Source organism: Anolis carolinensis, chromosome 2 (assembly GCF_035594765.1).
Source record: "Anolis carolinensis isolate JA03-04 chromosome 2, rAnoCar3.1.pri, whole genome shotgun sequence".
Classification (NCBI taxonomy): domain Eukaryota; kingdom Metazoa; phylum Chordata; class Lepidosauria; order Squamata; family Dactyloidae; genus Anolis; species Anolis carolinensis.
In genome coordinates this window covers 194722784-194746111 of record NC_085842.1, presented here as the reverse complement: position 1 = coordinate 194746111, position 23328 = coordinate 194722784, and the positions used below count along the sequence as shown (strand labels likewise).

General features: G+C 41.4%; 1 protein-coding gene across 1 annotated transcript in view; it reads left to right on the top strand.

Annotated features, from left to right (window-relative positions):
- Nucleotides 1-18405, top strand: part of LOC100566988 (A.superbus venom factor 1) — an 86209-nt gene extending 67804 nt beyond the window's left edge. The window contains exons 32-40 of the mRNA XM_008103737.3: nucleotides 2710-2764; nucleotides 6031-6118; nucleotides 8522-8611; nucleotides 10250-10355; nucleotides 10831-10920; nucleotides 11854-11940; nucleotides 12604-12687; nucleotides 15833-15968; nucleotides 18091-18405. Of these exons, the coding sequence (XP_008101944.1) occupies nucleotides 2710-2764; nucleotides 6031-6118; nucleotides 8522-8611; nucleotides 10250-10355; nucleotides 10831-10920; nucleotides 11854-11940; nucleotides 12604-12687; nucleotides 15833-15968; nucleotides 18091-18232 (878 nt within the window). The 3' untranslated portion in view covers nucleotides 18233-18405. The remainder of the gene's footprint in view (nucleotides 1-2709; nucleotides 2765-6030; nucleotides 6119-8521; nucleotides 8612-10249; nucleotides 10356-10830; nucleotides 10921-11853; nucleotides 11941-12603; nucleotides 12688-15832; nucleotides 15969-18090) is intronic.
- The last annotated feature ends 4923 nt before the right edge of the window (nucleotides 18406-23328 follow it).

Sequence of the window (23328 nt, the reverse complement as noted above, 5' to 3'; positions counted from 1 at the left end):
TCATTACAGGAGACTGGAATGCTAAAGTGGGTGACAACAGCGATCACAGGAAAGCATGGTTTGGGACAACAAAATGAAGCAGGACATAGGCTGATAGAATTTTGCCAGGAAAACTCACTGTGCATAACAAACACACACTTCCAACAACCTAAAAGACGACTTTATACATGGACTTCACCAGATGGTCAACACCGAAATCAGATTGACTACTTCATTTGCAGCCAAAGGTGATGGACATCCTTCTAGTCAGTGGAAACAAGACCTGGAGCTGACTGTAGTTCAGATCATGAACTTCTTATTGTACAATTTAGAATCAGACTAAAGAGATTAGGGAAAACACACAGGCCAGTTAGATATGATCTCATAAATATTTCTTGTGAATTTGCAGTGGAGGTGAAGAATAGATTTCAGGGACTGGATTTAATGAATAGAGTCCCAGAAGAACTATGGACAGAAGTTTGCAACATTGTTCAGGAGGCAGCAACAAAGTATGTCCCAAAGAAAAAGAAAACAAAGAAGGCCAGGTTGTTGTCTGCTGAGACACTGGAAATAGCCCAAGAAAGAAGGAAAGCAAAAGGAAACAGTGATAGGGGGAGATATGCCCAATTAAATGCACAATTCCAGAGGTTAGTCCGAAGAGATAATGAATTATTTTAAAACAAGCAATGCATGGAAGTGGAAGAAGACAAAAGAATAGGAAGAACAACAGACCTCTTCCAGAAAATTAGAAACATCGGAGATAAATTTCAGGCAAAAATTGGCATGATCAAAAACAAAGATGGCAAGCACCTAACAGAAGCTCAAGAGATCAAGAGCAGGTGGCGAGACTATACAGAAGATCTGTATAGGAAAAATAATAATATTGAGGATAGCTTTGATGGTGTAGTGAGTGAATTAAAACAAGACATCTTGAGGAGTGAGGTTGAATGGGCCTTAACAAGAATTGCTAATAACAAGGCAGTAGGCGATGATGGAATCCAAGCAGAACTGTTTAAAATCTTGAAAGATGATGCTGTCAAGGTGATGCATGCCATATGCCAGCAAATATGGAAAATTCAAGAATGGCCATCACATTGGGAAAAAATCTATTTGTATCCCCATACTAAAAAAAAAAAAAAAAAAAGGAAACGCTAAAGATTGCTCAAACTATTGCACAGTGGCACTTATTTCATATGCCAATAAGGTAATGCTCAAGATCCTGCAAGGTAGACTTAGCAAATACATGGAGTGAGAGTTGCCAGATGTACAAGCTGGGTTTAGAAAAGGCAGAGGAACAAGAGACTAAATTACCAATATCCGCTGGATAATGGAGGAAGGCAGGGAGTTCCAGAAAAACATCAATTTGTTTTAATGACTATTCTAAAGCTTTTGACTATGTGGATCATAATAAATTGTGGCAAGTTCTGGGTGGTATGCGGACACCAAGCCACCTTGTCTGTCTCCTGAGAAATCTGTATAAAGACCAAGTAGCAACAGTAAGAACAGACCATGGAAAAACAGTCCAGTTAAAGATTGGAAAAGTACACCTCAGGGCTGTATACTCTCATCCTATCTATTCAGCTTGTATGCAGAACACATCATGTGACGTGCGGGGCTTGATAAATCCAAGGCTAGAATTAAAATTTCTGGAAGAAACATTAACAACCTTAGCTATGCAAATGATACCACTTTGATGACTGAAAGCGAGGAGAGCTGAGGAGCCTTCTAACCAAGGTGAAAGAAGAAAGTACAAAAGCTGAGTTGCAGTGAAACATAAAAAAACAAGATTATGGCAACTAGATTGATGGAAAACTGGCAAATAGAGGGAGAAAACGTGGAGGCAGTGACAGACTTTGTATTTCTAAGCATGAAGATTACTTCAGACGCAGACTGCAGCCAGGAAATCAGAAGACGTTTACTTCTTGGGAGGAGAGCAATGACCAATCTCGACAAAATAGTGAAGAGTAGAGACATCACACTGGCAATGGTACGCATAGTTGAAGCAATGGTATTCCCATAGTAACCTATGGATGAGAGAGTTGGACCATAAGGTAGACTGAGCGAAGGAAGATAGACGCTTTTGAACTGTGGTGTTGGAGGAAACTTCTGAGAGTGCCTTGGACCGCAGGAAGATCAAACCAGTCCATACTCCATGAAATAATGCCTGACTGCTCACTGGAGGGAAGGATATTAGAGGCAAAGATAAAGTACTTTGGCAGCATAATGAGAAGATAGGAAAGCTTGGAGAAGATAATGATGCTGGTGGAAATGGAAGGAAAAAGGAAGAGAGGCTGACCAAGGGCAAGACGGATGGATGCTATCCTTGAAGTGACTGGCTTGATCTTGATGGAGCTGGGGATGTCCACGGCCAACAGGAAGTTCTGGCATGGGCTGCTCCATGAGGTCAGGAAGAGTTGGAAGTGACTGAATGAATAAACAACAACAAACATTCATGCCCATATCTTTTTTCATGAATTAGAACACAAATTAGAATGTAGACCCTTACTAGATCTTGGGGTATTTTGTGAAAACCTGACAATGTGGATTGAAGAAACTTATTTTTGGGTTGTCAGAAAAGGAGGGAATGGGTGACAGATGAATACTGTTTTCATGGAGACCAGTTCTTTTAGGACAATCAAGGCTTTTCAACGAAACAAATGGCCCCATTTAATACTGCATGGAGGTTATATGAACAGTGATTCTTTCTCTCTTTGTATTAATATTTTCTAGGAAAGAAGGAGCTGAAGGGATCCCTACAGATTGTCAAGATCAAAATCTGTACCAGGTAAGAGTGCCAGAGATTCAGATGAAGGAGCAGAAATTACTGTTTTACAAGGGACATGTCCCTAAATGTTCTCTGTTTTCTCACGTTTGAGATATTTTGAGTCTTATTTGTAAAGCAGTTGAATATCTCCTACTCTCAGCCTGCACTGGTTGGAGAAGAAACTAAAGGGCAGCACTTGGAGATTTTTTTCCATTGAAGTTGATAAACTAATTCAGGGGAGGAGGAGATATGGGAAAGGGAGGCCTACATTTATTTGGCCTAGGGAAAAGAAGAGAATTCTTCTAGATCTAAAACGGCCTCCTGACATGGTAAACTTGGGTATCCAGGTTGGCGGTCCCTCTGAATTAAAGGTGGTGCTGTTGAACACCAGGTCTGTAAATGGAAAAACAGCAATTATCTAGGACCTCATCCTGGATGAGCTGGCTGGATGAGGCTGGGGGGGGGGGGGCAAGCTCACCCAGCTTTGTCCGCCAGGTTATGCCATGCAGCACCAACCAAGATCTGGAGAGCGGGGACGTGGTTTCGCAGTGGTCTATAAGGATTCCATCCCCTGACCAGGTGCCCCACCCTGCAGTCAACCTTGTTTGAATGTGTTGGGGGGGCGTAATTTCGGGGGTGTGCAGCCTATTTCCAATCTCCCCTTTTTGGGCAAGGTCGTGGAACGTGTGGTGGCCGCACAACTCCAGGCATTCTTGGTTGACACTAATTATCTAGATCCGGTGCAGTCTGGCTTTAGGCCAGGACATGGTACTGAGACAGCCTTGGTCGCCTTAGTCGATGATCTATGCTGGGAACTGGACAGGGGGAGTGTGTCCCTGTTGGTTCTACTGGACCTCTCTGCGGCCTTCCATACTGTACACCATGGCATCCTTCTGGAATGCCTCGCTGGAATGGGGCTCAGAGATACTGTTCTACAGTGGCTCTGGTCCTTCATAGAGGGTCGTTCCCAGAAGGTGTCATCGAAGCACTCCTGCTCGGCTCCACAACCATTGTCTTGTGGGGTCCCACAGAGTTCTTACTGTCCCCATGTTGTTTAACATATACATGAAGCCGCTGGGAGAGTTCATCCGGAGTTTCGGAGTACGGTGTCACCTGTACACAGATGATGTCCAACTCTGTCACACTTTCCCACCTATCACTAAGGAGGCTATTCAGGTCCTGAACGGGTGCTTGGCAGCTATGTTGTATTGGATGAGTGCGAACAAATTAAAATTGAATGCAGACAAGACAGGGGTCGTTCTGGTAAGTGGTAAGGCCGAACAGGGCATAGAGTTACAGCCTGTATTGGACGGGGTTACACTCCCGCTGAAAACACAGATTCGCAGCTTGGGTGTTCTCCTGGATTCATCACTGAGCCTGGAACTCCAGGTCTTGGTGGTGACCAGGGGAGCATTTGCACAACTAAGACTTGTGTGCGAGTTGCGCCCGTACCTTGGGAAGTCTGACTTGGCCACGGTGGTCCACATACTGGTTACATACCACTTGGATTACTACAACGAGTTCTACGTGGGGTTGCCTTTGAAGACCACCCAGAAGCTTCAATTAGTACAATGGGCAGCAGCCAGACTTATAACCGGAGTGGCGTACAGGGAGCATACCACTCCTCTGTTACGCCAGCTCCACTGGTTGCCAATATGCTACTTAGTCCAATTCAAAGTCCTGGTCTTGGCCTATAAAGTCCTGAACAGTTATGGTCCAACTTACCTGTCCAAACGTATCTCCTCCTATGAGCCAACAAGAACCTTAAGATCATCTGGGTAGGCCCTGCTCTCAATCCCACCTGTCTCGCAAGCACGGCTGGTGGGGACGAGAGACAGGGCCTTCTCAGTGGTGGTTCCTTGGCTGTGGAACACCTTCCCTAGTGACATCTGGCAGGCTCCATCCTTTTTGGGCTTTAGAAAGAAATTGAAGACATGGATGTGAGCGCAAGCGTTTAATGAATAAGCTTTATGGTTCGACACGGTTTGGACTAAGGATTATGCACAAGGCTACTTGACAAATGGATTTAAGCACTTTATATGTTTTAAGCTTTGTATATTGTTTTTATTTGTTTAATGCCCAATTGTTTTAAATGTTCTGTTTTATTTTATTGTACTGTTGTTATTGGCATTTAATTTTGCCAGTTTGTAAGCTGCCTTGAGTCCCCTCGGGTGAGAAAGGTGGGGTAGAAATGCTGTAAATAAATAAATAAACTATCAGCTTTGCCTTCTATGTGCCGGATTACACCATTTTGTCTTGAATGGAGAAAATATGTGTATCTATCCCTCCAGATGTTGGCAAACTGCAGTCCTCATCATCTTTTGGTATTGGGCTTTGTGCTTAAGGCTGAAGGGAACTGCAATCCCCACATCTGGAAGGGCAAGGGTTCTTCACCTTGACCTACAATGGAGAGAGAAAATGAGGACAGACAACTGAGTAAAAGGTGCTGCAGATTTTCAGGTTTGATGTGATTCCCAATTGGTGATTGGCAATAGACAACTACATAAAAGCCAAACAAATGTCAACTTTCTTGCTTCTTGTGAATTTAGGCAAGTTGTTCACCTTATAAAAACTATGATCCTCAACACATGTGCACAGGACTGGACATTTTATAAGTCTCTACTTGAATTATTTTGGTAATCAAGGGTAGATGTCTTGGCGATTCCATCGGCATTTGTCAATAAACATGTGCTAGATCGTACTTTTCACCATTCAATCAGAACCATTTTGAAAATACAGTAGAGTCTCACTTATCCAACATAAACGGGCCAGCAGAACATTTGGATAAGCAAAAATGTTGGATAATAAGGAGGAATTTAGGAAAAGACTATTAAACATCATATTACTTTATGATTTTACAAATTAAGCACCAAAACATCATGTTTTACAGCAAATCGACAGAAAAAACAGTTCAATACATGATAATGTTATATAATAATTACTGTATTTAAGAATTTAGCACCAAAACATCGGAATGTATTGAAAACATTGACTAAAAAATTGGCTACTAATGAATTGACTACAAATAAAGATAGAATTGCATAAAATGAACTTAGAGTAATAACATTGTTGGAAATTAAATCCATAAAAAGTTCAATCCTTGCTGCCTAGAGAAAAAGCTGTGGATATGGGAGGAAGGGAAACTGTGTTGGATAATCCAGAACGTTGGATAAGCAAATGTGGATAAGTGGGACTCTACTGTATGAAGATCTGATCTTCCAGACCTGAAACCAAGTCCATTGCTAAATTCCTTCTGGGCCATTTTTTTCCTTTGCTCCTGATTTTAGATATCTTGGTGATGTTGATGCCACAATGTCCATCATTGATGTGTCCATGCTCACTGGTTTTGTACCTGATGTTAGCGACCTTAAGAGGGTAAGTAAGTCTTGTCATATGCAAGAAATGGCTGCTTAATTTTGCAGTCAGGAAAAGCTTTTGAATATGAAATTTGCATCTGCAGAAAGAGATTGATATCTATATATATAAATGAGTGATGGCATCACGGCAACCCACAAAACAACAAAACTACAGGCCCCCAACCTCGAAATTTGACAACACATCCCATCATCCACGGCTCCAGTAAGATACAACAAAAAGAAAAGAAAAATAAAGTCCTAATTAGAGGGAGAGCAATAATTGTTTTTATCCAATTGCTGCCAGTTTAGAGGGCTAATCTCTGCCCACTTCGTCTCCTAGCAACCAATTCAGCCAAGGGACAGCCAGGGTTCAGTTAGGGAACAGGCAGACTTAGGCCTCTTCCACAGATTATCTGATTTTAACTGGATTATATGGCAGTGTAGACTCAAGGCCTTTCCACACAGCTATATAACCCATTTAGAATCTTATATGATATACTTTGCACTGGATTATCTTTACTCCACACTACCATATAATCCACTTCAGTGTGCATTTTATACAGCTGTGAAGAAGGGGCCTCATATAATCCAGTTCTAAGCAGATAATATAAGATTATCAATATGCAGTAGAGTCTCACTTATCCAACATAAACAGGCCGGCAGGATAAGTGAATATGTTGGATAATAAGAAGGGATTTAGGAAAAGCCAATTAAACATCAAATTAGGTAATCGTTATACAAATTAAGCATCAAAACATCATATTATACAACAAATTTGACAGAAAAAGTAGTTCAATGCTCAGTAATGCTATGTTGTAATTACAGTAGAGTCTCACTTATCCAACACTCGCTTATCCAACGTTCTGGATTATCCAACGCATTTTTGTAGTCAATGTTTTCAATATATCGTGATATTTTGGTGCTAAATTCATAAATACAGTAATTACTACATAGCATTACTGCCTATTGAACTACTTTTTCTACCAAATTTGTTGTCTAACATGATGTTTTGGTGCTTCATTTGTAAAATCATAACCTAATTTGATGTTTAATAGGCTTTTCCTTAATGCCTCCTTATTTTCCAACATATTCGCTTATCCAACACTTCTGATTGTTACAGTAACTACAATACTAATATGATAGTTATATCTTCTAACACTTAACTTCCCTCAAAAATACTTGTTCTGGTCCAGTAGCACCACAACTCAAGCATTTTTGAAGCACTGGAGAGAGGAGCCCCTTCTACACTGCCAAATCAGATAATCCACATTATCTGCTTTGAACTGAATTATGTGACTCTACACTGCCATATATTCAAGTTCAAAGCAGCTAATCTGGGTTATATGGCAGTGTAGAGGGGGCCTGGGCCACTGAGCTCTTCTGGTCAAAACTGGGTGACTGGAGAGATCTCTCTTAGTCTCCTTCAAAACTGCCTGCCTAAATCCAGTCTGCAACCGTGGATCCCTCAGTGTCTCTGAAATGGGACACTGCCAGTCAGGAAAAATAAGGTTTTGGGGTGATGTTCAGTTGTTCAAGACTGCAAATGAAAGTATCATAAGTCTCTCCTATACTTTCATAATTGCTGAACAGGATGTCAGCCAACATTATTAGACAAAATGTTGTTTTATGCAGAAGACACTTGTCACAGAAATGCCATTTTTGGGGGAGGGGTCAATTTTTGTACAAAAAACACACAAACACACAATAAGTCCCAAATTGCAAAGAGCCTTAACTTTCCAAGGTCCCTTTGGGGAGATAGGGCAGAATATAAAAAAAGTTGTTATTATTATTTGAGTTCTTCCTGTCCAGATTTCATTTTTTAACATTTTGAACATTCTTTTCCTCCAAACAGAAGGCAGTTTCAGGAACAGGGAAGACAGGAAGAAATAGATTTGCCTTTTGCTTTGAGCAGTAGCTGTTCTGTACAGTAGTAGCTGGTAGTTTCTATGCCATTGGGATTGTGAATCTGTTTCAGGTCTGACTTTGTGCTTTAAAGGATCGATCCAATGTGCTATTCAGCAAATTAGGAAGTTAGGCATCTGCCTTAAAGACATGTCAGGTATTACCTACCACTACAACCTGAGCTTTGACATAGGCAAACTTCTTTTCTATACATATGTATAGAGAAGCTGCAGTCCAATATATCTGGAGAATTTTTTAAAGCAGCATTAAACTACAGACGTTTTTCACATGGACATGTCAAACTGACACAGTAGGACTAAAATAATAGGTATGATACTGGTAGTTGCTTAGCCACCTCCCTATGATGAAGCCATCAAGGTTCTGTTCCAAACCTGGTAAAACAAGAGAAATAGCTTGTGTTATTTCAAATCTACTTATGAAATGAAAAGCCAATTCTCATTTTGTGAGATGGAATATACTGTGTATCAACAACATCCTTTGTACTTCTTCCAATGTTTAGCTTTCTGAAGGAGTCGACAGATTTATCGGCAAATATGAAATTAACAAAGGCTACTCTGAAGGAGGGAGTCTTGTCATTTACTTGGACAAGGTAAAGCTCGAGTAGATAAATGATAAAAACAGCTAGACGGGATCTAGTGTGTTACAGTAGAGATTGTGAATTAAGGCAATGGAATGAATTTTGGGGGGGCAGGGCTGGCCCCACTATGGAGGCCACGTGAGGCCGCCGCCTCGGGTGCAGGTCCGGGGGGGCGCCGTCAGGCTGGGCGGGAGGCGGGGCACCGCCCTGACGGTGCCCCGCCTCCCGCCCAGTGCGCCCTGGCCTGGCTGGCCTTGCTCGGCCCGCTGCCGGCTGGGTAAGGCTAGCCAGGCCACAAGGCTTGCCCGGCCAGCTGCCACAAGGCCAGGGTGCACTGGGCGCGAGGCGGGGCACCGTCAGGGTGGTGCCCCGCCCCCCTGCCCAGCGTGCCCTGGCCCCGCCTCCCATGCTGCGTGGGAGGCGGGGCCAGGGCGAATAGCGCGGGAGGCGGGGCCAGAGTTGGCCCTGCCTCCCGCGCTATTCGCCCTCGCCCGTCTGGCCTTTTCTAGCTGGCCAGACTGCAGCGGAGGTCCCTCCAGGCCGCAATCTAGAAAAGGCCAGACGGGCGAGCGGGAGTAGCGCGGGAGGCGGGGCCAACTCTGGCCCCTGCCTCCCGCGCTATTCGCCCTGGCCCCGCCTCCCATGCTGCGTGAGGGAGCGGCGCCGGTGGGGGGGGCGCTTTTCAGCACCCCCGCTTAACATTGAAAATTATCTCCGGCCGGCCCTGGTGGTGGGGGGGAATCAGAGGTTTATTACTTCAGTAGACAAAAGAAGGATCTTAGGGGAATTTCCCATATCTGACATTAGTATTAACAGACATCAGTATTTTATAGACATTTGAGAATAGTAGACATCGTTCTGTCTATGAGATGAATCAGAATTGGAAAAAGTTCCTTTTTTGGACTGCAGCTCCCAGAATCCCCCAAACAGCATGGCCACCAACTTTTCCAGTTGTGAGGTTTTGGATGTTGTAAAAAGTAACTTTTTAAAACTTTGGGATCACATAGGATCTGGTTCTACCATCAGTGATTATTGGCCACCTGGATTACTGTCTGAACCCGCCTCATCAGAGTGGTAATAGTAATGCCAATCAAGAAATTGTGGTTCAGCTAATCCTTGGTATGTACTATGTTGTAACCTGCCTTGAGCCACAAGGAGAGGCAGGTGAGAAATAAAATTATTATTAGTGCTAGTAAAAGTCATATTTTTATTTATTTATTCATTTATTAAATTTCTCTCAAAGGGATATTCATTCCTCTACTTTCATAGTGAGGCCTGCTTGGAATGGGGGAAACCTTTTGACGTTTCTCAAAAAACATTGGGTGGGACACAATACATGCCCAAAGTGCCAGGCCCTCTTCTGCTCTCCATGATTGACAGGTTCCTGTTGGCGAGGCTGAATACAGATCAGTTTAATCTACTAGTGTTTCTCAGAAGTGTATGGGCCATTCTTCTTATGTCTTTGAGTCCATTTCACCTTGGATCCCATTTAAACACTGACATCATGGAAGCACTCCTTGTCAAACCCTGCCCTCAAACAAAATTATAGAATTGTTATCTCAAGATGGCTTAGGAAATCTGTAAGGGAAATGCTTCCATTGGCAGTCTGGTACCCAAAGATTTATATTACCTTTTCCCTCCTGATCACAGGTCTCTCACTTAAAAGATGAATGTGTGCAGTTTAGAGCTGACCAGTTTTTTGAAGTCGGTCTCGTTCAGCCAGCATCCGTGAAGGTGTACAGCTATTATAATCTAGGTAATGGCTATCACACTTCTTCCAGTGGATTCAGAACAAGGAAGGCCAGCTGGATACTTAGACACTTGAGATGTATCTGACAGTCTTTTCTCCCATCCTCACCATCGATCTATGAATTCAGAAATTAAAAGAGATTCTTAAAAGAGCACCATGACCCACTCTGGTTAAGGACCCTGCTACAGCCTTCTCCTTTTTAATGATAGCTGAAAGAATTTTGAACAACCAGACTGCTCTCTTATTAAATCATAGAGTTGAAAGAGACTACAAGGGCTGTCTAGTCCAACCTGCTGCCATGCAATAATGCACAATCCAAAAATTGGATTCCCATTACATAACGTCTGAGTGATGTGTTACTAACATTTCTATGGGGAGCAATAAGTTATCACAACTATGTTCTGTGTATTCCCTAAGTTGCTCCTTCTTCAAAGTGGAACATTTGAAGTAAAGGGCATTTTTTTCCATTCCTCTTTTTTAGACGAACAATGCATCAAGTTCTACCATCTTCCCAAAGAAAGTGGCCTTCTCAGTAAGATATGCCATGGTGATGTTTGCCGATGCGCAGAAGGTAAGGTGAGGTGGGAAGATGGTACTTCTGCTCACCCAGAAGCAAGATTTGTTTTGCCAGAGCGAATATATGAAAATCAGCATATTGTAGTATTTGTGTTTTCTGGTTTAGAGATTGTGATTCTGGGTATATCTATAGCAGTATTCCCAGAACTAACCCCTTCCAGATGTTTTGAACTGCATTGTACTCATCCTGCACATTTGACCATGCTGAGTTGAAAATATGTCATGGGATTAAGGCTAAAGAAGGCCATTCATTCTCTGAGTTATGTGTAAGTAATGATGAAACCCAACAAAATAACCTAAGCTGAATTAATATTTTGTTGGCACTCCAGTAGTAAAAATCAGTTGTGGCATCTTAAACACTAGCAAGTTTTTCCTTAATTTTTTGGGGGAGGGCAGATCAATTCATCAAATGTATGAAACATAAGCTCAAATGGCCAGAAGGATGGAAGGGGGAGGGGGAGGGGGAGAGAGCACTAGAAGGAAGACATTTTAAAAAAACTACTAAGGGGGTTGAGAGTACTCTGGAATGAAATGTTCTCATGGGCTGGCACTTCCATTTCCTCAGAGAGCCAGGACTTCCCATCTGACTCACTCTCAGGCACTTTGAGAATAGTATCATAGGCTCACTGTATTTCTGGAAGAGGATCCATAAGCCATGTAATCCAACCACTGCTTGGTGCAGGATCTTCAGGAATAGCATCCCCAGCAGGTGGCTATCTGTCCTCTTTCTGAAGACTTGTAGAGAAGGAGTTCCCACACCTTTTAAAGCAAATGCTGAACTGCTCTTATAATGTTCAATTGAAATTTACCCTCATGTAACTTAAAAACATTACACCTAATCTTACCCTCTGGAGCAACCAAGAACAAAAATCATGTCCATGTGTTTTACTTTCTGTTGTCTTCTTTCCTTTGTTCTCTTCTCCCAAAGAAAGCTGCTCCTTGCTCAACAATGTAAAGGAAGATATCAGTCTGAATCTACGGGTTCAACTGGCCTGCAAACCAGGAATAGATTATGGTGAGTGCATTTATTGTTGTTGTTGTTGTAGTTGTACTTTTCTCCTTGAGGGGTCTAAAGGTGGCTAACAACCACAAACTTTGATCAATTTAAAACAAAGCAAATATGAAAATGAAAAAACAATTAAATAGTACTGCTTGGTTAAAAATACAGTCAAAACATAAGAAATACAATTAAAATGTATTTTAAACACACAACTCTCCCCCCACCCCCCAAAAATCCCACCCACAGCCTCTCCAGCAGCATGCCCATTATCCTTCTACAAATGCCTGCTGGTACGGAAAACTCTTGACCTGCTTGCCAAAGGGCAGCAGGAATGGGACCATCCTGGTCTGTCTTGGGAGGGCGCTCCATAGTTTGGAAGCATCCACCAAAAACACCCTAGCTTAAATTTCTGAATCTTGTGAATGGGGGAGTAGCTTAGGTAGAATGCAAGTAGTCAACACACACCTGATCAGGTTCACCATTTGGGGCAGCTGCTGGTTAACCTTGTCAGTGGCTGGCTACTTCTTGGTGTATTTGAGGCCTCTTGTGATAAGAAACAAAGCAAATCTTGTATGTGAGAGTTAGATCTGACTATCAATTATTTCTCAACAATTGCTAAAAAAAGTTAAGGTCTGTGATGAAAAGCATCTAAATATTTTAAATTTTCTTTATTTTAAGTATACAAAGCCAAGTTGGTTCGAATAGAAGAGGAAAATGGCTATGACAACTACTTCATGCAAGTTCTGGAAACAATTAAAGAAGGTAAAGAGGGTATCTTGTAATAAATGGCATACTGAATATAAAGCAGTGATATTTTCTGTAAACAGCTATTGCTTTGCAACTTCCTATTTGTTGTTATCCTTTGCTATCAAGTCAGCTTTGACTTCTGGCAACCCTATGATTGAGGGACCTCAAATCAAATCAAAATCCTTCTTACGATCATAGACCAGCATACGTCTTATAGAAGCATTAAAATCTAAAAGGCTAAAAAACCAAAGGTATGTTGAAGGCTAAAACACAAAACTATTTAGAGAAGGGAGGGGACTATAAAGGGATAGAGAAGGAGGGAGATTGATGGAGGGGTAGGAGCATTCGGGGCACAAGTGTGGGGGACTGGGGCGGGAAGAACTGGTTTATATTTCAATTAGCTGATAGATTGTTAACTTTTGGATCCAGTCATCACTTGGTGGATTTTAAATGCTGTTACACAAAACTTGGCAGCATTGTAGGTTATAACTGAGTTGGTATCTGAGAGCAGCAGGGTGATGTAAAATTGTCCTGAATGGCCTGGGTAATTATATAGCTAAGGCAGGATGAGTCTGGATCGAATGTCCCTGTAAAGAGACCTCCAAGATCAACAAGTATCTAGCTCAGGTCTTACAAGCTTAGAGGTAAAGATTCCTTAACCAAGGGAAAAAACAAATGCAGGAAATGTTGTAGCTGTATCTGTGGTTCAAATTCTCAGGAGTTTTGAAATCAACTTCATGATTCTTTCTTTTCCATGAAATTACTGTTCTTATGTATCTTCAAGGTATGGTGACCCCGTGATTACTCTGCTGTTCAGAGGGGGGTTGTCCCATAGGGGACAAAATGGAACTTTTTACCATGTTATTTTTTTTATTTCTTGCTCACTTCCTGTTTCAAAAAATCTGTCTTAAGTCTGAAGTGGGTCAGTGGATATGGATTCAGTCATTCTAATGTGAAGTGAGTATCTACTAGGCTTGTCCGATCGATGGAAAAAATGTTTCAATTCTCGTTTCTAAAGTAGGGGGTGCCGGCGCTTCGATATAGAAAGTATTTCCGAATTTTTCACCCAAAAATTTCGGATATTTCCGAAAATTCGTAATGATTCTTAATGTTTCTAAAATGGCGGGCGCGCATGCGCAATCGCCAAAAAAAAAAAGGAAACCGGGGGGGGACTTTTACAGGGCTCTCCCGCCCTCATTTCTTGAGCTATCCTCATCAAATTTGGTACAGTGGGAGATCACATTCAACACTCTTTGCTCAACAAATTGCAGAAAGTTTCCTGTCTCCTATGATTTTTGGTGAATTTTCATAACTTTTTATAATACACTATTTTTCAATATTTGAAGAAACCTGTTCCTGGTTTGAAATTCTTATTTCCTGTTCAATTGGGTTCTTATTACTGTGAAAGTCCCTCTTCTACTTGTGTAGACTTTGGATTAGAAACGCAGCACACACCAAGCAATGCCTTGACAGGAGTGCCACTGTCCTTTGAAAACTATAAATTGCTTTTGAACTTTTTGATCTATGGTGCCACTGGCTGACCTTGTGATTGCCAAAATGAAACTCTGGCCGAGGACTTTGGATTAGAAATGCAGCACACGCCAAGCAATGCCTTGACAGGATTGGCAATGTCCTTTGGAAACTATAAATTGCCTTGGACCTTATTGATTGATGGTGCCCCTGGCTGACCTTGTGATGGCAAAAATAAAACTCTGGCGGAGGACTTTGGATTAGAAACGCAGCACACACCAAGCAATGCCTTGACAGGATTGGCAATGTCCTTTGGAAACTATAAATTTCCTTGGACACTCTATTAAATCAAATCAATGTCTGACTTTGTGATTGCAGAAATAAAACTCAGCCCAAGGCTTGGGAATAGAAATTGAGCGTGAGGGAAGCAATGCCTTGACAGGAGTGCCACTGTCCTTTGGAAACTATAAATTGCCTTTGAACTTTTTGATCTATGGTGCCACTGGCTGACCTTGTGATTGCCAAAATGAAACTCTGGCCGAGGACTTTGGATTAGAAACGCAGCACACGCCAAGCAATGCCTTGACAGGATTGGCAATGTCCTTTGGAAACTATTTCTTCCAATGTACCCTTTTAGGTTTGAAAACAATGTGTGTCTTTGTGATTGATGCAATAACACTCAGCCCGGGGGCTTGGGATTACAAACGGAGTGTGAGGGAAGCAATGCCCTCGCAGGGACGCACACGTCCTTTGGAAACTCTAACTTCCAATGTCCCCCCCCTTTTTAGGATTGCTAAGAAGGGCTGATCTAGTGATTGCTAAATTAAAAAAAAAAGGCAGAGGTCTTTAGAAATGGAGCATCAGGAAAGCAATGCCTTGGCGCCCACGTCCTTTTAAAAATAAAAATTGCTTAAAGCCACAGCAAGGACTCTGCCAGATGCCACAAGCCCCAAGCCAATTCCCCCCCCCCCAAAAAAAACACACACACACAATATCCAGTCAGCAACAACAGCCAGCCCTTAACAGACCCAACCCCCAGAACACTTAGCCCTCTCTCCCCTCAGTGCAGGCGGCTTGATTCCCAGCGCAGCGCGAACCACCCTCTCTGCTCGGTATCCTAGCCCCGAATGGCTTGCCTGGGTTGGGGAGGGTTTTTTTTTTATAGAGATCTTACATGTGGACGCGGAGGACGCTAGCCCCCACCTTTTCCAGCTATCGTGGAAGTCTCTGATTGGCCAGGGAGTGGCTGCCATTTTAGGCTGCGCTAGGCTCCCATTCAAGTTAGGTTGCAGAAACAAAAAAAATTTAATTTTTTTTAAAAAAAAATTTTTGGAGGAAAAAATTTAACGAAACATTAAGACACAATTAGAGAATGGGCCAACGATGGTTCGAATCACATTGCCAGTTGCGTTCAGGGACAATGTTTCAATACTCGGTTCAAAAAGCGAGAACATTCCGAAACAATTCCGAAATAATCATAACGAATTTTTGGACAACCCTAGTATCTACAGTAATTCTCAATAAATATGTTTGCATGAAAAATAAAGATCAGGGATACGAGGACATCAGGGCAAGATGGACAATGATTACTCCCCAGCCTTCTCATTTTCAATATATTAGTCATTTACAACAGTTAATTGGCTCACAATTCTCATCCAAATATTTTCTTTGTTTTGTCCTATTCCTTCAGGGAGTGATCCAAATCCAGAAGTCAGTCCTCGCAAGTTTGTCAGCCAGATTAAATGCAGAGAAACTCTGAATCTGGAGGAGAATGAAGACTATCTAATCTGGGGTATCAGCAATGATCTGTGGCCTGCAAATAATGAGTATGCATTTCATTTAATTGATTAACTATACTTTTCTTTTGTTTAATTCTTTTATTGTTCATTATTACTGCCTTTCTTTCAGTGGTGCCTCAAAACACTTTAGAGTATATCCAAAACTGTAAGTCTGAAAACCATCAAACAAGAAAATAATGTTTGGAAACCTCTGATCTACAGTGTAGATTTAATGCAGTTTGAAACTATTTTAAATGCCATGGTTCAATGATATGGAATCATGGGAGGTACAGTTTGCTGTAGTACCAGAGAATTCTTAGGCAGAGATAGTCTTGTAAAACTACAGCTCTCATGATTCCATACATAGCATTGAACCATAGCATTTAAAATGGAGTCAAATGCATTGATTCTAGAGTGTAGATGCATCTAAAATGGCATTATAAAGCAGTCTTAGGCTTAATTCTGAGAGCCCTCCATTAACAGCAGGAATGACATAGAATGTTAGGAACCTTTTTCTGTCAAGGGGCAATTTGATATTATAATATCATTCATGAGCCACAGTTTTATATATTTACTTTCTTATTTATTGTGAATAATAATACAATCATTACCATTATTATTATTATTATTATTATTATTATTATTATTATTATTATTATTATTATTAAAATTACATATTAAAATCAAATGAATGGTTAATATATGGGTGGGAGACCAAGGGCCAAAATTAATGATCTCAGAGGCTGCCTACTGCCCCCAGTTCAGACATTCCCCACTCCTTACATAAAAGGGGACACTGTTTTAGTCTGTGAAATTACAAAAACTGCAAGTGTTCTGTGTAAGTGACTCTAAAACAAAAATGCAATTTAAACACATTGGGTTGGATTGGAAATGGGATGGAATTAGACCCCAGGAGCTCCATTTTTGTCCACCCCAGTTTAAAGATAAACATCTTCTGGTTTATATGTATGCTATGACTAACTAGGCTAAAGGCAGAGATCCCAATTTCCCCATGAAGTATATAGTGTCCTAGAACTCCAGTCATCCACTGATGTATCATTTTTGTCTTCAAAATCAGCTCCTAGACTTTAGCCTCCTAACAGAAATTATGAGTTTTCTCATTTCTTCCCAACTTTATTCCAGGTAACTTCAATCCACAATTTTTTTTTTTAAAAAAAGTAATACACCTGAAATATCTTAGAACCTATTTAAATGTCACATTAGTCTGGGGTGTCCAGAAAACACACCCGGGCTAATGCGGATTGCCTTTGAATGAGGTTTACACCCAGATTAAAATGATACCTGCAAAGATCTGGAACTTCCTTGAACATCTACATCTTTGTAGATATTAAAGCAGTAGAGACTGCGATCTGGTATCAACATCCACAATCCCAGATGGCATCCCCACTGCCAACTGAGGAGGTGGGATGGCAGTGCCACCCTTCCCTCCCTGTCCTCCATTTCCCTCTCCTGAAAATATCGATAAAAGTAGAATAAAACACAAAGACACTGGAATACTCTGTGATTTTATTTTTAAGAGATCAGTTCCAACCATGTCTTTCTCTTGGGAAGCAAGTTCACTGATACTGCATATCTCCAATAACACAAGCTGCTGAAGGAAAGTTCCCATAAAAGCATTTTTTCCTTTTGCTCAGGAAAGGGGGGGGGGTCCCTAATTGGCAGTATGCAATTGTCCTCCTAATGGAGAAAACAAATGCTATCTCTGATCACTGACAGGAGACAACAATGGGAATGTACCCCACCTCACTCACCCTCCCAATGAGCAACTGAAAGATTCCCATTATATACCCCTCTCTGTCTGAAAAGGGATAGAGGAAGTGCCAATGGACACACGGAAGGATCAGGGTCAGATAGCTTCAGGTAAAAGGATGAGGAATGGGGTTGCGCTCCCTGACTCTGAACAGTTTACCAGACTGGTCCTGGAGTCAATCTGGTTCAAACAATTAAAACAATTATCTTCCATAAGACCACTAAGACACCCCAAAATACAGTCAAAATAAAACTTGGCCATTTCAAGGTGTGTGAAAAGGCTGAAGAATTATCCTTACTCTTTTCATTCCAGTCTTGGTAGGTTCTTCCACATATCTCGTGTTAACCAGTTTGCCTGTGGAACAAAGATTCAGAACTCTGCTCTTTTGGTCTTTTCCAGTGTCTTCTATCTCATTAGCAAAGATACCTGGATCGAGCGGTGGCCAGGTGAGGATGAATGCCAAGACGAAGAATGGCAAGACCTCTGCAATGACCTTGATCAGTTTTCCAATACATTGACATTTTTGGGCTGCCAGGTCTAAGTGGAGTTGCTATTGTCTGTTATTCATGGCTTTTGAGTTAATATTCAGAAATCACATTCCCTCCTGAGGTTTTATCTTTTTTTTCTTTCTTGCTCTCCTTTCCACCACTTCAAATTGAATTTACACTGCTTTGTAAAATAAAGGCCTGATTTCTTAGTGTGTTTTTGTGTTCATTGTTAGTACTATGCCTACCATTTTTGATTGATCAATCTGGTGTCATCAAAATCTACAGTGTTTTACAGAGAGAACAGGACTCTGTCCCAAGGAGTGCACAAGAAAGAAGGGGCAGGAAAAATAGAGAAAGGGGAGTGAAAAAACCGAGTGTCTATAGGTGGCAAAGTGTGTTAAAGCACTGAGCTGCTGAACTTGCAGACGAAAAGGTCACAGGTTCAAATCCCGGGAGTGGAGTGAGCGCCCGCTGTTAGCTCCAACTTCTGCCAACCTAGCAGCTCGAAAACATGCCAAGGTGAGTAGATCAATAGGTACCGCTCCGGCGGGAAGGTAACGGCGCTCCATGCAGTCATGCCGGCCACATGACCTTGGAGGTGTCTACGGACAACACCGGCTCTTCGGCTTAGAAATGGAGATGAGCACCAACCCCCAGAGTCAGACATGACTGGACTTAATGTCAGGGGGAAACCTTTACCTTTAACCTATAAAATTGTTGTGCAACTTATCTTCAGAAATTTATTATTTTTAATAAGAATATCCCTGTAGTTAAATACAACCACAAAACCTCAGCTATTTCTCCTTCACTCACCCTGCTTTCCTAAGCTGCCTCAAGCCTCCATGGCGATCAGTTGGGGGCCGGGGTGACAGATGTCAGAATATGCCTGATCAAAATGGCCACGCAACTCAACCTGTCCTGGCTAAATGGACTTACTCGGTTTCCTAACTCTGGAGAATATACCTTTGTCTCATCAAGGGTCTCTAGTGTCTCTATTTTCTGATTTCACCCTCCATAGCTAGCAACATTGATTCATTTGCTATAGACAATTACTTGCTTAGTCATCATCTCCCACTTACCCTTACCCTGGATTTGGAGAGAAGCAGTACTTCCCCACCTGAACAAACCTACCCACAATACACTGAAATGGAATGTAAAGACAAAGGGGGTGTGCCTAGATATCTTAATCTCTTATGAAGTGCTGTCCACGGAAGCTTTGATAATTGAAAACCCAGATTTCTAGGAGGCTATCACTGGGTTTGAATCCCTCATAAAATCTATAAAAACTATACGATTGGCAAAGAACGCCGAGACAACCCAGGGTCAGACCCCAAAATTGGTTCGATAAAGAGTGCATGATAGCAAACAAAGAGATCCGCTCACTCTATAACAATTATCGATCCACATCAAACGATCTCCTCCTCACAAAAATTCAAGAGTCTAAACAGCAGCTCCAACTGCTTATGGGCCAAAAACATAAATCCCGTATTGTAGCTGACTGGAAACAGCTACTGGGGGCATCTCAAACAAACAATACCAAGAAATTTTGGTAAATAGTGAACAGAACAAATCACCCCCAGGGTCCACCTAGGGCAGACATCTCCCTGGAGAGATGGGGCGAGTACTTCTCGAAAGTGTTTGCTGAAAAAAAACTCTCCCCAAGCAAATGGTGAAAGTGAAGTCCCAGTGGGACCAAGTTGGGAGCCAGCTATATGTTAAGAAATCATCCACTTGATACAGGCTTGAGGTAGCGATGTTTCAAGCCTCAAACCAACCGGGTTCAGGTTTTAAGGGAACTTATCTATTTCCCCCTCCACTCTGCCTTCTTTCCTCAGCCTGGGTTTCACATTGCCAGAGGCATCCCACACCATCCTGCCCCCCCCCTCCCCAAATCACATGGGTGGAAGCCTCTTTGAGCTGGTGTAAGAAACCATCCTTTCTGGGATCATTTGTCCTCAACACCCTTTCAATGAAGCTGAGTTAAGGGAGGCACCCTTCTTAAACACTTATTTCAGTGGGAGACGCATCACCTCAAGGAACATTAGCCATTTTAATATATATATACAAATTACCTCCTCATTTTATGGCGGCTTCAGAATTTAGATTACAGAACTGTCTCCCTCAGGAGCCTACTCAGAACAGAATAATGGAAGCCCATTTCATGTAGACACGCCATGGCTTACTTCTGTTCTGATTAGCTCAACAGTCAGGGCTCATAGGGAAACCCTTTGTAGGCGCACAGCAGCCTCTCCACACTCCTTGTGTAGGCAAAAAACAGAAAACAGTTGTTTTGGGAAGCCACGTGATCTATTTTGGTGGTGGAGCATGTGCTGTTACTGGCTGGTCAAACTGGCTGAACCAGCCAAATTAGCTGGAGCCTGTTTATAAAAATGAAAACGTGCACAACCGTAGTACAAATTTCCAACTCCAGCAATGAGACTGGGCTCCTCTTTTATTTCTTTCTCCCCCTATTTAAAAATCCACTACCCTTTCCCTAAACTATCTCTCAACTCTGACAAGTACCACCTAAACTATCTGTCAACTTTGCCACATCAGTAAGCCCCATGCCCCCACATCCAGCAGGCCAGACCTGCAAGATCCTACTTACCTGCTTGCTTCCTCTGACTGTTCTGAAACTTGGAAGGCTTGCCAAGTTGTCTCCCTGTACTATTTTGTCTCCCTGTGCCACATTTTGACAGGATAATTCTTGTAGTTAAAAAAAAATAGTTGCATTTTTAAATAAATTATTCCTAAAAATCAGTAGATGAACAGATCTTTCTGAAACTTTGTAGGATTGATGCCCTGCTTATGTTTTCTTATTGTGCAGAAATTCAATGGGATACCTCTTGTAGTTTTAAAATAAATGTTTTTGTGAAGACCTTTTAAAATGTCCTAAAAAGCAGTGGATGACCAAAACATTCTGAAACTTGGCAGCCTTAAATGTTGCCTACAAGTGTGCCAGATTTCATCTTGATAGACATAAAAAAGACAAAGAAACAAGCATCTAAATTTTCCCCATTGCTGCTGATGGAACAAATCTTAATGAAATAATTACGAAGTTTAGGAGATTTGGATTACAAAATCAAATGGGACCCTCTCTGAATTTTTATGAAACTGAACCAGGGGCTGTCTGAATCTCTGAAGTGAATTACTAATCAGATTTCAGCCACTTTGCACACATCTAGTATTTTGCAAAGAAGGCTAAAGAACTTGCAAAGTGATAGTGGAAACAGTCTCCTTTGGGGGAGTAGAATGGGGTCCATTTTTAATACAGATACAGTAATATCATGTCTGAACCTAAGAAAAATATAGAAAATATAGAATTGAATGTTTCAGCTATCAATTTATTCAGATGCCTACAAATACTACATTACTGATATGACTAATTTACCACTTTTGTATCAAATGACATTATTATTATTATTATTATTATTATTATTATTATTATTATTATCCCTTTTTGTTTCCATAAGGAAACTCAAAGCAGCTAACATCAAAAACAGTACAATACAATTTAAAATATATTAATATACAAATATTGAAAAAGTATTAACATCATTAGTATAAAAAATAATTCAGATTATGAAGCCTCCAAGACTATAAGAACATTTTATAAAGAGGAGGGCTTGAACATGGCAGACAGACCAGTCAGAGATATTTATCTGCTCTGATAGCAATGATTTATAGTCTCTTCCTTAAGTATCCTTTAAGGGTCAGGAAGGTCACTCAGGGTAAATAAATGGTCAAGGGTGATGTGCAAACTCCTGGATTAGCAGTAGCTTCTGAAGACCTGTGGAATTCCTCTGTGGGGAGGATACAGCCTTGTCACAAGTAGCACAGCCAAGGAGGAGTAGCCTCCTCTATCTAAAGATTTGTCTATTTATAATGTGTTGTTTATTTCTTGAAGTGTATATCTTCTTTGGTATGCAGTTTTCTTAGCGCTATATATTTAAGACAGTGGGAGGGGCTGCAGACCATGTTATTGGTTCAGTGACTGTTTAGAATGCAGTTTTAAAAGGATGATAGTTGAGAAATGACAGTTGATGCTTGAGTCTGTTTGAGTACAGAAGCCAGTGAAGGAAGTTAGAAGTCGGTTGAGGCTTGAGTTCCTTGGAAGCAGACAGATATTAAAGAGAGCTGTACAGAGCAATATAGTTTTGACGAGACTGTTAAAGATTGTAAGTTAAAGATACACCCTACGTGGGGCTGCTTTTGAAGACGGCCCAGAAGCTCCAATTAGTACAGCGGGCGGCTGCCAGATTAATAACTGGAGTGGCATACAGAGAGTGTACCACCCCCCTGCTAAGCCAGCTCCACTGGCTGCCGATATGCTACCGAGCCCAATTCAAAGTGCTGGTTTTGACCTACAAAGCCCTAAACGGTTCTGGTCCAACTTACCTGTCCGAACATATCTCCTCCTATGAACCATCAAGAACACTAAGATCGTCTAGAGAGGCCCTGCTCTCAGTCCCACCTGCCTCACAGGCAGTAGTGGCTCCTCGGCTGTGGAACGCCCTTCCCAGTAACATCCGGCAGGCCCCGACTCTCCTGGCCTTCAGAAAGAACGTTAAGACATGGCTTTGTGTGCAAGCATTTAATGAATAAGTACTATATTGACATGGTCTGAACTTAGGTTTATGTGCAATGGTTCCTTGGAAGAATAGTATTAAGTAACTATATGTTTTAAGCTTGATTAATGTATTTTATGGATTATTGTTAACGGTTTTAAATGGGTTGCTGTTTTCATTGATCTGTTTGGCATTGAATTTTGCCGGTTGTTGTAAGCCACCTTGAGTCCCCTCAGGTGAGAAGGGTGGGGTAGAAATGTTGTAAATAAATAAATAAATAAATAAATAAATAAATAAATAAAATACACCCTGACACATTTTCAAGTTTAACCTGACAAGAAATGTACCTGTTTAAATACATGGAGTTGTGAGTAAAACAAACATGTTATTTTAAAGAAGTCTACTTGAATCTTTGTCTGCTGAGAGCATTGAATAGAAATAAGATGAGAGGGACATGATTTTAAATACAAATTTTCTAATGATTGCAAGTCCCATATGTCCTGATTTAGAGCCTCTGTTAAACAAAATGTGCTGATGCTTAGAGAAAAAAAGCTACCACAGGAAAATGATTATTCTCTGTG